At 47.4% G+C, this 14,850-nt stretch overlaps 2 protein-coding genes across 2 annotated transcripts in view; both read left to right on the plus strand.

The window, feature by feature from the left end:
• Positions 1-12,666, plus strand: part of LOC106818256 (guanylate cyclase soluble subunit beta-1-like) — a 14,162-nt gene extending 1,496 nt beyond the window's left edge. The window contains exons 4-8 of the mRNA XM_014822977.1: positions 7,998-8,115; positions 9,226-9,981; positions 10,252-10,461; positions 11,857-12,003; positions 12,541-12,666. Coding sequence (XP_014678463.1) covers positions 7,998-8,115; positions 9,226-9,981; positions 10,252-10,461; positions 11,857-12,003; positions 12,541-12,666 — 1,357 coding nt within the window. The remainder of the gene's footprint in view (positions 1-7,997; positions 8,116-9,225; positions 9,982-10,251; positions 10,462-11,856; positions 12,004-12,540) is intronic.
• Positions 12,667-13,635: 969 nt separating this feature from the next.
• LOC106818257 lies at positions 13,636-14,524 on the plus strand. Its single transcript, XM_014822978.1, has 2 exons — positions 13,636-13,704; positions 14,113-14,524. The coding sequence occupies exons 1-2, from the start codon at positions 13,636-13,638 to the stop codon at positions 14,452-14,454; spliced, it is 411 nt and encodes a 136-aa protein (XP_014678464.1). The 3' UTR covers positions 14,455-14,524.
• The last annotated feature ends 326 nt before the right edge of the window (positions 14,525-14,850 follow it).

The following is a 14,850-nucleotide window of genomic DNA, read 5'->3' on the forward strand; positions in this document are numbered from 1 at the left end:
GACGCCTCCTCTAACCTGTTCACAAGCTCCTCTCGCCCCGCGCCTCTTTTCCCAAATGACTCATCAACACCATCGCCCGCGTCTTGTCGTGACACGGAATGTCCGAAAGGTGGAGCCCCGTGTTGCGCTAGCTACTTCCAGCGCTGCGCACGCGAGAGAGGGCAGAGGAATGCCATGCAGTCGATTCTCCTCCATAGTATTCATCTGTCGCCTTCAGACGCAGCGGTTCCACATCCGCTCCTCCCTCTCGGGCGTCGCGATGCCCAGCCGGCCGCTCCCACCGAGTCCGAACACGTCTGGTTCGACCGCGGCTACGAACACGGCTGTGCGTGCTGATCGATGAAAGCGGTGAAGTCGCATTTCGACGCGCGGCCTTACGATGTCGAACATGTTCAGGCAGCACCAGCCTCCCGGGCTGCTGCTTGTACGCGCACCAACCCGCCGCAAGCACGACCCGGCCCGCCTGAGGATGCTCAAGGTCACGATAAAGATGATGTGGAAGGGGAAAGCCGGGAGAACGTGTCGACCGCGAGCAGGAGTTCGCGGGATTGTGGCTCGGGTTGGAACAAGCATGCTTGTCGCTTGGTCGAAGAAGCCTGTTCCGATTAAGGGCGTCGCCATTAACGTCGATGTCCCATCCCTCCGATGGTGATCCGTATGTACCACTGGCAGATGTGTCGCTGAGGTCAGTATCCAGAGTTGCCACAACCTACAGACAGCAGAAGGAAACGCGGTCGATGTGAGTGGGACCCGCTGAAACACCATGAGGAAGGCCATGCAGGAGTAATGAGACTGAATGGGGATTGCTGCTACTTGAATTATTTTATTTGAGCATTTTAAAATGGATTCCAATCATCGAGTTATTTAATTTGATCCTTATTAGCCTTGTCTCTTATATAAATAATACGGACAAGTTGAAAAGACACATCAACAGAACGATTTCTAAGAAGACAAACTTGAATTTTATTGGCGGGCTGTGTAGCTTATCCTGGCACTCCTTTCAGAAAAATAAAAAATTATCAATATAACGGGGCCTTGCACAAGAACTTTATTTACGATCAACATATTGTGTAGCGGCACTGAAGAACTTTATTTACATCGAATAAACGAAGCTTTTTCATAAAAACTGGCAGCAGGTTGAATAAGGCGGTACGTAATTACGCTAAGCTAGGGTTGGGGCGACATCGATGCTGCAGTATCAGACAGTCACAATTCCAGACTGTACCCTAATCGCTGCTCTCTCATCTTTGATGATAAACTCCCGGGAGGCGGCTGTTTTTCTCCTAAGTCAGTAATCAGCCGCTTTCTTTCTCCTACATGCGTTGAGAAGTGCCGTCTGATATCTTGCTTGTTACTCAGGGATGACAATCTCTGAATAAACTACTGCAGCGGAAATCCTCGCACGCATCGCGCACTTTCGCATCGTGTTGACATCTATACGCCGTATTATTTAGTTACCCTCGTTTATACGAGGAAATTCTAAAGAATAGTTAACCGTTTTTTACGCGATTCACTTGAGTGCAAATGTAAGGAATAGAGTGAGAGAAGAATACTTGTGTTCTCGATGTTTGACAGACATCAGTTATTGTGCTGTATAACTGCAGCCTGTTATTGCGAGCAGCACCTAGTAATTTATGTACTCTAGCCTAATTGGATTACTTGGATGTCACAGCAATTAACGTGCGAGCAGTACATTATATCTTCGTCAGTTCACGTACAGGAGATGACAGCAACTAGAGAATCTACTTTACAGCGCACTCCGTGCATCGATATGTTGCCTTATTAGTCTACGAGACGAGCCAGCTGTTGACTAATGCTTATAATGGCTACCTGCTGGCCGAAGAATTCCTGTCCGACGTAGCGTATCATGCTCAACGATGGGATAAAGACCTTGTCTGCTGCTGTAGTAGTGAAGGAGTAAACTTCCCATCATTTTCTTCCACACACCTGCCAAACAGCCATCTAGATTAATAACCATATGTTCTACAGTCTGCTGAAAAGTGGAGAGCGCTGCTAGAAAATAGCCAGCTAGCCGCCGCGCTAAACTGGGCGGTAAACTACGAAACACTCCTCAATATTTCCTGCTTCCAATGATTAGACCTAGAGCAGACTTTCGTATTAGTAGTAATGTCATAGGAATAATTAATTTATTACTATGCTAGCTGTGGTCGATTACTTCTGTAGAGTTTCAATTCATAATATTCCAACCCTCAGACAGTGGTTGTCATAGATCGCCTGTAATTTCCACTCTTCACTTGCAAATTACCTACAAATTTTCCCTCAACCTCCATAAATGAATAGTTGAATGATTAGGCCTACACCACACACGTACACATGAACGCACGCACGCACGCACGCACGAACACGCGCGCACACAACACGCAGCATGCACGACACCACGCACGCACGCACGCACGCACGCACGCACGCACGCCACATACACGCACGCAGACTCAGCGCACACCGCACGGAACGCGCCCCACGCACACGGGCGCGCACACGCACACGCACACGCACACACACACACACACACACCACACACACACACACACACACCCCAGACGCGTGCGCAAGAGAGAGAGAGACACACACACACACACACACGCACACGCACACGCACACGCACGACGCACAGCACGGCGCGCGCGCGCGCACGACACACACGCACACAACAAAACACACACAAACACAACCAACACAACACAACACAACACAACACACACACACACACACACACACACACATACATATATACACACACACCACACACACACACACACACACACACACACACACACACACACACACACACACAACACACACACACACACACATACGCATACACAGCATACACAGAAGAACACATGGGACATGATCGACATTTTAGGAATGCTTTACATTCATAGCTAAATGCATCCGCATTCACGTATATGGGTTTGGTCGTTTTTTGCAGACGTAAAGTCATAATATTATATCATGTAAGTTATCTCTAGACTCCTATAGCTGAGTATTTAACTGCGCTATAGTCATAGAATATAATATATACTAGTTAGACGAGAATAGGCTAGTCAGACTATATGGTTAGGCGCTTTTTCATCGCAGTAGCTATTAGTATAGCAATAGTAAAGCACGCCACGCACACACAATCACGCACACACGCACTATACATTGTCATGTATAGTAAACATACACGCATACATATACGCATACATATATGCATATACATATATATACATATATATATATATACATATACATATATACATATACATATATATATATATATATATATACATATACATATACGCAAACATATACGCATACACGCACACACGCACACACGCCACGCACGCACGCACTACTACATTGTCATGGTATAGTAAACAAGCCATCCGGTGAACTAGCTGTTGCCGCCGTAGTGAAGCCGCGTTACGTTATGACGAAAACTGCGCGATGTTACGCTGCCCGCCTATACGGATTCGCACGCCCGCCTCCTTCGGCGCGCAAATTCGTATAGCGGGCAGCGCAGATGCTACATTTAACACCGCGTCCGCGTGCGCCAGTCCCGCGGAAGTGCGCGCTTAACCGCTCTCCGGCGGTCGGGGAACAACGCATCTTTTGCGCAACGCCATCTTGTACCCGGTCTCTCTGGAAGATACGTACGTTAAACAGACGTCAATCAGAGATTAACTGGACCTCGCATCGTTATACACACACACACACACACACACACACACACACACACACACACACCCACGCGTGTGCTATCACGCATGATTATGCACTGTTTACACAATCGGTTTTTTCTTGCCGACGTTTCACGGCGTGTAAATAAGCATCTGCGATTGTGTACGCGGCAGACCGAATGTACGTGTTACACGGATGCCTACTCCACATCGTCAGTAATGCTGACGAGATGAGATAGAGATTGGCTTCGCAATAAGTCTCACAGCACAATACACGAGAGCAGCACTTGGGCGAGCTGACTTGTCTGCACTTCGAGCCTCGAGGAGAGAAGTGATTGCACATGGAGAGTCGACGTGGAGATCGTGCGATGATGACGACGCCCATGCAAGGGGTCGATGGCCGCGCGAGACAGCCTCGTCGCCAGTCGAAAGGAACAGCGTAAGATTGTAGTTATAGTATTTGTGATTATGTAGTTAGCTCTGCTGTTTTCACACTCCACGTAATGTCTAATGTACTGCACTAATAATGCGGCTGAATGAATGAATGACATCGCTGATGCTGCACAGCAACGTGCGCGAAGTAGCCAGCAAAAACACCGTGTCCGCCGACGCTGCGCACGGAAATTACATTAGGCAGAGTCGTCGTGGCGATGACAAATGAATGGCGGGGGGAAGGAACGTACATACCACACATACATGAGGTAAAGGGAAAAGGAAAAACGGGGCAAATAGGTTCCCCAGCTGGGTTCGAACCCGTATCCGGTGTAGGAGACGGATGTTCTATCGATTACCGCCACTGCCCGTTAAGGCTATGCACCATGGATTCACACGTACGTGATGTTAATCTGTACGCACCCCATCTATTGATGAATATAATTTTTATCAATTTTCAACTTTTTAACTTTAAATTTTATTTCAGCCAGACCCATGCACCTCCCAGACGTGCTCACTCGCCCTCTGAAAAATTGCATCCAGATCGCTTGGGCGGTTGGCCCGGGCATAGGGGGTATACATACATACATACATACGAACTGAAATATAGATTAGATAGTCGCTCTCTGAAAATTGCATCCAGATCGCTTGGGCGGTTTGGCCGGGAATAGGGAGCATACATACATACATAGCATACATACGTACGTACCGTACCGTACGTACGACGCACGCACGCACGCACGCACGCACGCACGCACCAGGCACGCACGCGCACGCCGCACGCACGCACGCACGCACGCACGCCGCACGCACGCCACGCACGTACACAACACAACAGAACACACACACACAACACACACACACCACAACAACACAGTACATCATACATATCATACAACATACATGACATACATACATACATAACATACATACATATCATACATACATACATACATACATACATACATAGCATAACATACATATCAATACATAGAAATACATACATACATACAGTACATACATACATAATACATACATACATACATACATACGAACTGAAATATAGATTAGATATGTGGGGTCTGATTTGAGGATGGCGGTTTAACCATTTATCTCTCACCTTTTTTTTTTTAAATACTGATATTTAGACTCGAGTCATATATCAATATTTCTTTTAAAAAAATTCTTCAAAAATCACTGGGAAATGGGGTGATTTCATAGTAGAATTTCACTTATTTAGATATTATTTTTGAAAATATTCTGGTTAGAAGCATCAATAATAAGCCAAATTCTTAAAAAAACAAAACAAAAGGCATTGAGTAGTTTTGAAGATATATTTTCTTGAAAGTCAGTAGACGGCGGCGGGCAGGGTTGAATTCTTTAAAAAAAGCAAAATGCATTGAGTAGTTTTAAAGATATATGTTCTTGAAAGTCAGTGGACGGCGCGCGCAGGGTTACACCTCTTATTGTCAAATATTTGCACACACGCGCGCACAGCACACGCTCACACACACCGCGCCGCACGCACGCACACACCGCATTCACAACACACACGGCATGCAGACGCACAATCACACGCGCACGCACGCACACACACATACCACATTTACACAACACACGGGAGCGCACACATACACGCACACGCACACGCGCATGCACACGCACTACCCCCATACATACTGACCCGGGATGAGATTTTTCCGCGGACCCGCGAAATCGGCGGATTTGACGTCGCAGGGGCAATTTCGTGAACGTGAAATTCGATTGAGAAAATTGGGGGGGGGTAAGAATGTAAAAATTGAAATATATACCTTGAACAGTACATGACAGTAGACTACCACAAGACAAGTCAACCAGCGGGTGTTACAGAATAGCAGCGTGCTACCGCGCCTGCCGCTAGTGCGTACGATGTACGTCCGTCATGGCAAGCAGCGGTGCCGATTGATGTACGGGCGATCGATTGTTTCATGTCTATGAGCATGTTTATGACTGCGTAGGAGTGACGGGCGCCTGTCATAGCATCAAATAATTATTTTCTCGTTCTGCACCTGCTTCTCCTCTTTCTCTTCTTCCTATTCGTCTTCATCCTCCTCCTCTTTCTCTTCTTCCTACCCGTCTTCCTCCTCTTTTTTCTCGTTCTCCACCTCCTTCTCCTCTTTCTCCTTTCTCTTCTTCCTACCCGTCTTCCTCCTCTTTTTTCTCGTTCTCGACCTCCTCCTTCTTCTTTTCTTCCTACCCATCTTCCTCCTCCATTTTCTCGTTCTCCACCTTTTCCTCCTCGTTCTCTTCTTCCTACCCGTCTTCCTCCTCATTTTTCTCGTTCTCCACCTCCTCCTCCTCTTTCTCTTCTTTCTACTCGTCTTCCTCCTCCTCCTCTTCCTCCTCCTCCTCTTTCTCTTCTTTCTACTCGTCTTCCTCCTCCTCCTCTTGCTCGCCCCCCACCTCCTGCTCGTCATAACACCATGACTGCTATAGATCGTCGATCACGTTGTCTAGCCACACAGAAATCCGTTACAACAACAACTAGTCCACCGGACGGCTTGTTTACTATACATGACGATGTGGGATTTGATTCGCCTTTACACGAGGATGCGCGTGTGTGCGTGATTGTGGGGTGTCACTTTCCCCCGGGCGTAGATGGAGGGTGCCGCTACGTGGCAGCACTAGTCACTTCGTACACTTATTTCCCTATATTATCATATTATTATATTACTATACCATTATTTCCCTAACCCTAACCCTAACCCTAACCCTTAATCCTAACCCTAACCCTAATCTTAACACTAGTGCTGCCAGGTAGCGGCACCCTTCATCTACGCTCGGGGGAAAGTGATTCCCGTGATTGTGTGTGCGTGCGTGCGTGCTTTACAATTGGCCAATACAATTGGCCAAGCCAATACAATTGGCAATATAATGGCTACTGCGATGAAAAAGCGCCACAACCATATAGTCTTACTAGCCTATTCTCGTCTAACTAGTATATTATTTCTATGACTATAACGCAGTTAAATACTCAGCTATATGAGTCTAGAGATAACTTACATGATATAATATTATTACTTTACGTTTGCCAAAAAACGACCAAACCCCATTACTGAATGCGGATGCATTTAGCTATGAATGTAAAGCATTCCTAAAATGTCTTGTGTTCTTGTGTGTATGTGTGTATGTATGTGTGTGTGTGTGTGTGTGTGTGTGTGTGTGTGTGTGCGCCGCGCGCGTGTGCGGTCGTGTGCGTGTGCGTGTGCCGTGTGCGTGTGCGTGTGTGTCTCTCCCTCCTGCGCGCCGCGCGCGCTGTTCTTGTGTGTGTGTGTGTTGTGGTGTGTGTCTGTGTGTGGTGTGGTGGTTGTGTGTGTGTGCTGGTGTTGTGTGTGGTGTGTGTGTGTGTGTGCGTGTGCGTGTGCGCGTTCCCGTGCGTGTGCGTCTGCGTGCGTGTATGTGCGTGCGTGCGTGCATGCGCGCGCGCGTGTGTGTGTGTGTATGTGTGCGTGTTCGTGCGTGCGTGCGTTCATGCGTACGTGTGTGTAATCATTTAACTATTTATTTATGGAGGTTGAAGGGAAAATTTGTAGGTAATTTGCAACTGAAAGTGGAAATTACAGCGATCTATGACAACCAACTGTCTGAGGGTTGGAAATATTATGAATTGAAACTACTGAAGTAATCGACCAACAGCTAGCATAGTATAATAAATTAATATATTCCTATGACATTACTACTAAATAGAAAGTCTGCTCTATGTCTAATTCATTGGAAGAGTGTTTCGTAGTTTACCGCCCATTTTAGCGCGGGCGGCTCATTGGCTATTTTCATAGCAGCGCTCTCCACTTTTCACAGACTGTAGAAAACATAGGTTATTAATCTAGATGGCTGTTGCAGGTGTGTGGAAGAAAATGACGGGAGTTTACTCCTTCACTACTACAGCAACAGACAAGGTCTTTATCCCATCGTTAGAGGCATCGTACGCTACGTCGGACAGGAATTCTTCGGCCAGCAGGTACTTATAAGTATTAGTCAACAGCTGGCTCTCTCGTAGACTAATAAGTGAACATATCGATGCACGAGTGCGCTGTAAAGTAGATTCTCTGGTTGCTGTCATCTCTTGTACGTGAACTGACGAAGATATAATGTACTGCTCGCACGTTAATTGCTGTATCATCCAAGTAATCCAATTAGGTTATGGTACATAAATTACTATAGGTGCGGCTCGAAATAACAGGCTGCAGTTATACAGCAAATAACCTGATGTCTTTCAACATCGAGAACACAAGTATTCTTCTCTCGCTCTATTCATTACATTTGCACTCAAGTGAATCGCGGGAAAAAACGGTTAACTATTCCTTTAGATTTCTCCCGTATAAACGAGGGTAACTAAATAATACGGCTTATAGATGTCAAACACGATGCGAAAGTAACCATGCCGAGGAATTTCCCTGAGTAGTTTATTCAGAGACTGTCATCAGCTGAGTGACAAGCAAGATATCAAACGGTACTTCTCAACGATGTAGGAGAAAGAAAGGCGCTGATTACTGACTTAGGAGAAAAACAGCCGCCCTCCCGTCTATCAATCAAAGATGAGAGACACAGCTGGTTCAGTGTGTTCACAGTTATACTGGAACAATTAGTGAAAGCGACATTGTCTGATTGAATGCAGCATCGATCGCCCCCAACCACGTAGCTTAGCTAATTACGTACCGCTATTCACCTGTGCCTGTTATGAAAAAGCCTTCGTTTATTCGATGTAAATAAAGTCTCAGTTGGTACACAATATTATGATGTAAATAAAAGTTCTTGTGCAAGGCCCCGTTATATTGATAATTTTATTTTCTGAAAGATGCCAGATAGCTACATAAGCCGTAAATAACATTCAAGTTTGCCTTCTAGAAATCGTTCTGTTTGATGTGTTTTCAATGTGTCTTGTCCGTATTACATATAAGAGAAATGCTAATAAATCAAAATAAATAACTCGATGATTGAATCCATTTAAAATGCTCAAATAAAATATTCAAGTAGCCAGCAACCCCCATTCATCTCATATACTCCTCCGTGGCTTCCTCAATGGTGTTTCAGCGTCCCTCAGCAATCGCGTTTCCTTCTCTGTCTGTAGGTTGTGGCAAACTTAGATACTGACATCAGCGACACATCTGATCACGTGGTACTGCGGATCACCACGGAGGGCATGGACGTCGACGTAATGGCGGACGCCCTTAATCTGAACAGCCTCTCGACCAAGGACAGCCTGCTGTCCAACCCGAGCCCCAAAGCCGCAAAATCCCTGCTCGCGGTCGACACGTTCTCTCGGGCTTTCCCCTTCCACATAATCTTTAATCGTGACCTTGAGATCATCCAGGCGGGCCGGGTCGTGCTGCGCGGGTTGGTGGCGTACAAGCAGCAGCACGGGAGGCTGTTGCTGCCGGACATGTTCGACATCGTAAGGCCGCGCGTCGAATGCGACTTCACCGCTTTCATCGATCACACGCACGCCGTGTTCGTAGCCGCGTCGAAACGAGATGTGTTCGACTTCGGTGGGAGGGCCCGGCGGGCATCCGCGACGCCCGAAGAGGGAGGAGCGGAGGTGGAGACGCTGCGTCTGAAGGGACAGATGATATACATGGAGGAGAACGACTGCATGGCATTCCTCTGCTCTCCCCGCGTGCGCAGCCTGGAAGAGCTAGCGCAACACGGGCTCCACCTTTCGGACATTCCGTGTCACGACAAGACGCGGACGATGGTGTTGATGAGTCATGAGAGGCGGGGCGAGAGGAGCTTGATGGACAGGTTAGAGGAGGCGTCCATCTCTCTGCAGGTACTGCACGCGCAGCTTAACCAGGAGAAGGAACGAACCGTGGAGGTGCTAATGGAGGTAATCATAGGGAGAGAAGGGGAAGGAAGGGAAGTAGAAAGGGAAAGGGCGGGCGGTAGGTGGGCGTAAGATGGGAGGTTTCTGCTGTCATTGACCTGAAGTGTCTTGAAACTTAAGTAATAATTAATGTACGGCAAGTTGAAAGGGACTACAAAGAGACTATAAGTGGTGGTTGTGTTTGAATTTTACGTTGCCCCGTCCTGGCGTTGTCAGTACATATTAGTGACTAATTAACCTGTAATTTCAAGTTATTTCTACGCCGCTTTGCAGATTCTTCCGTCTAACATCGTTGCGTCGTTGCTGGAGAACAAATCCGTGGACGCTGAGCAATACGACATGGTCTCCATCCTCTACTCTGACGTCATGGGCTTCACGGCCATGTGTGCTAACCCGCTCGTGCGGCCCATAGACGTCGTGCACATGTGTGACAAGATGTACAGCTATTTCGACACGTTAGCCATCACCAATAACATCTACAAGGTGAGAGCCGCAGCGCCCCCTATAGCTGAATCAACTCTCGGCAATAACAGTTGCTATGTGAGGCTCTCAGGGCCCACTACAGGTAAATAATCCTTTAGCAGCGGTGGTCGCGCGAAGTGAGTCTGTATCGATGGTTGCGACATTGTATGCGTCAACTTGTAATCACAAGGTGGGTGGGTGTATCTTTATATCGTCACGGAAGCTCTAATTAAAACAGCATAAATGCGACGTATAGTAGCTGTACTCTCTTTCTCCGGTTACTAAGGTAGAGGTCTGCTTTATATATAGGTCGCTTGCAGTAGAATCCTACTGCGCTAGAGGACACAAACTTGTCTGAACACAGGGAACTACTAAGAGTGCATGCGCCCAATCACGAATGAATAGCAGTCTAAGCAACTGATAGAGTCACTGTATTATATACACCCCATATATTATATTATATTATATATATTGTATTATATTATATATGTATGTGTATATATATATATATATATGATATATGTGTGTATATATATATATATATATATATATATATATATATATATATATATATATGTGTGTATATATATATAACATGGAAATGGAAATCATTCTGTTGCTACTTGTTCGCATGTTTGATGCACCTGTGCGCGGTGCCTGGGCTGTAATACGGCGAAGATAATTACGGGAGAGCATTGAATAGTGAAGCCTTGTGACGGATCCGGCATGATTAATTACGGGAATGCACGTACTCCGCATCCTGTAGTAATTAATCGAGCAGGACAACAGAACTGCTTTTTGACAGGTGCTATTGCGCAGATGTAGTTATTCCCACGTTTGGTTTTGAATTTGAAAACAATGGCTATGATCAATAACGCCACGAAACGTCGCATGATGTTATGACTCTTTTTTCCTCTTTCTTCTTCTCTTTTTCTTCATTTCTCCGACTTCTCCTCTCCCCAATCCTTCCCTCTTCTTCTTTCCCCTCCTCTTCCTCCTCCTCCTCCTCCTCATCTACATCCACCATCATCTGCTGCTCCTCTTCCTCTTCCAGCTCCTGCTCCTCCTCCTCCTCTTCCTCCTCCTCCTCCTCCTCATCCACATCCACCATCATCTGCTGCTCCTCTTCCTCTTCCAGCTCCTGCTCCTCCTCCTCCTCTTCCTCCTCCTCCTCCTCCTCATCCACATCCACCACCATCTGATGCTCCTCTTCCTCTTCCAGCTCCTGCTGCTCCTCCTCCTGCTGATCCTCCTCTTTCTGCTGCTCTTTCACCACCGCCTCCTCAACTTATTCACCCACCATCCGCATGCGGAACCGTAAGCGGCAGCGGGCTACAGGGTTACAACGGCCTCGACCTCTCTACATCTCTCTCCATCTTATCTTCTCTCCCCGCGCGACGGCAACGTTGTTCTCAGGTGGAGACTATAGGTGACGCTTACGTCGCCGTTAGTGCCCTGCCCGTCTACACGGACACGCACGCCGATCAGATGGTTGCGATGGGCCTCGGCATGATCCAAGCTACCAAGACGATCATGTCTCCTGCTGAGAAAACTCCGATCAGGGTGAGAGAGGGCGTGCGATAGAGGAAGACGGAGAGGGAGCAGAAGAGAGGGAGACGGAGAGCGAGCGGCAGAATGGGAAAGAGAGCGGTAATGTGTGTGCGTGCGTGCGTGCGTGCGTGCGTGCGTGCGTGCGTGCGTGTGTTCGCGCGTATAGTGCGTGTGTCGCGATGAGAGAAAAGGTTAGCTGTTGCCGCAGCATTTATTACACACGCAGCCGGCTAGCATTCTGTTCATCATGAAGGGGACGAATCCTCACACACCCTCAGCGGTGATCACTCACGGGCTCACCAGCACACGGCCCGCTGAGAGACGCTTTTCGTTGCCATGAATACAACCGAAGCAACCAAAAATTCGATCAAAATGTCAGATCAAAGCATTTAGCTAATTGCTCAATCTAGCTTAGCAGACTAATCACTACTATAGGTGGCTAGTTAATTTGTAGTCAGAAAGCTTGACCGACGATAAGCTCCTATATAAGCTGGTTAATGTATATACGTAACCGCTGTTAAAATGAGCGTGTCCTGCATGCGGTTTCAGATTCGTGTTGGTATACACTCGGGGCCGACAACAGCGGGGGTGGTGGGTAGTAAGATGCCGCGTTACTGCCTGTTCGGCAGCACGAACACCGTAGCTAACACATGGAAGTGGTGGACAAGGACATAGTCACATTAGTCTGGAAACCAAACGGTAAGCTAGCCGACCTCTCCTATATTCTGCAGTGCGCTTTCAAATGCCATATTTCCTTCATCAATAATATCTTCGTCGATCTATCGCTCTCTCTTTCTCTCCCTTTCTTTCTCTCTACATTTATCTCTCTATCTCTCTCGCTATATATATACATATATATATATATGTGTGTATATATATATATATATATATATATATATATATATACACATAGTTATTTATTTATACCGAAAAGATATAAGAGAACTCTAGCCATTGGGAACTCTCTATGACCTCCGTAGATATGTGATATATACCCACGACATTACTCCACGCCCCATGATCACGCGCCACGGACAACAAACCTAATTAAAATATTAAAACAACATTCTTATACGCAGATAGACGCACGTATAAACCTTGAGGCACCCTCTATACATTGCGCTTCCTCGCAGTGTCTTACTATAGGAGACGATGTGTCTTAGCTTTATTATCTAGCTATATATTTTTACATAGTTTTATTCAGCTTTATTGTCCGGGCTGTCAGCCCTCCAATTATTAGACTGACGACGCGTCTCATCCTCCAACTCCATATGGTAACAACTGTGGTGATTCAATCTCAGCGTATACATCGACTCTTGCAGTGCCGCCTTAACATTTGCACATTCTCTCAGCGCCCTCTATAAATCGCACTTCCTCGCAGCACCGCCTATAACATTGCACATTCTCTCAGCGCCCTCTATAACATCGCACTTCCTCGCAGCACCGCCTATAACATTGCACATTCTCTCAGCGCCCTCTATAACATCGCACTTCCTGCAGCGCTGCTATACACCACACTTTCTTTTCTCAGGCAGCTGACGTACGGTGATTACGAGTTTTCCGACAATCCAAAGTCGGAGGAGCTTCCGGTGCGCTGCTGCTTCGTGTCGCGGCAGAGGCTTCGTGTGTCCGAGATTCGGAGAGATGGAGGAGGATGCTCAGCTTCTGCGCGCCGAGTCTCGCTCGATGATGACGCGTCTGTCCATACACAGTGTGAGTGACTAGCAGCGGAGAGGCAACAGCTAGCAAGCTATATCGCACATGCCGACAGCAAGCGTATACGGTTGCAGGGCCGTAGCAGCTGGGGGAGGGGCAAGGGGGCAGTCCCCTAGATTTTGGGGCACAATTAAAAAATAAGCTTACCCAATAATCGTAAATAACACTAACGTGATTTTTTGGGGTCACTTATCCGTGGAAGCCTTGTCCCAAGCCTTGTGCCTGACCCACCCCTACCACACTATGGACGTCGATCAAGAGCTGCGCCCGTCGCTCATCATTACACAGTTGAGTCATGAAATTTTGCCCCCCTCCCTAGGAATTTGCTCAGTCTACGGCCCTGGGTTTGTGTCGCGCCTCACATCACATACATTACATCTCCGCGTACGTATTTCTGTTTTACAGAAAAGATCCGACCTACTCGACACCGCTAGCCTCGCGGACCTATCCGGGAGCAGTCCCAGCTTGCGCGCCTGTCCGTTCTCACAGTTGCCGCCGCCAGCCATAAAGCTGACGGGAGCGAACGAAGCAGCGGGCATGCCGCCGCTGCTGGGACTGCAGCAGGCTAATAACGAGCGCGCGGAAGCGTGGATGGCGACAACACCGACGACGGTAGGAGTGGAGGTGACGACCGACATCGGCGCGACAGAAACAGACTCGAAGGCGTCGGCGAGACGCTTTCCGCGCTTCCGTCTGCGTAAAAAAAAGAAACGGAAACAGAAGAGCTCCTTGTGTACGATCATCTAGACGATCCTGAGATTAACACAGAGTCAGGCACTCAAACAGACAGACAGACGGACAGACAAACGGACGGACAGACAGACAGGCAGACAGACAAAAGGACGGACAGACAAACAGGCAGACAGACGGACAGGGAGACAGGCAGACAGACATACAGACACGCACGTGCACACGCACACACACACATACACGCACGCACGCACATACGCACACACACGCACATACACTACACACGCACATACACTACACACGCACACAGAGTTGTAGAGCCAGCATACGTACGGGAATGTACACTGCATGTCTGCAATGCCGAACGGATGTAGAAATAATACACATCTGACAGATGTAAACGATGCCGGTAGATGGCGCTGAATGTCTCATTTAAGAATACGTGCGAGACTG

This window comes from Priapulus caudatus, unplaced genomic scaffold (assembly GCF_000485595.1).
Source record: "Priapulus caudatus unplaced genomic scaffold, Priapulus_caudatus-5.0.1 Scaffold2120, whole genome shotgun sequence".
Taxonomy (NCBI): domain Eukaryota; kingdom Metazoa; phylum Priapulida; class Priapulimorpha; order Priapulimorphida; family Priapulidae; genus Priapulus; species Priapulus caudatus.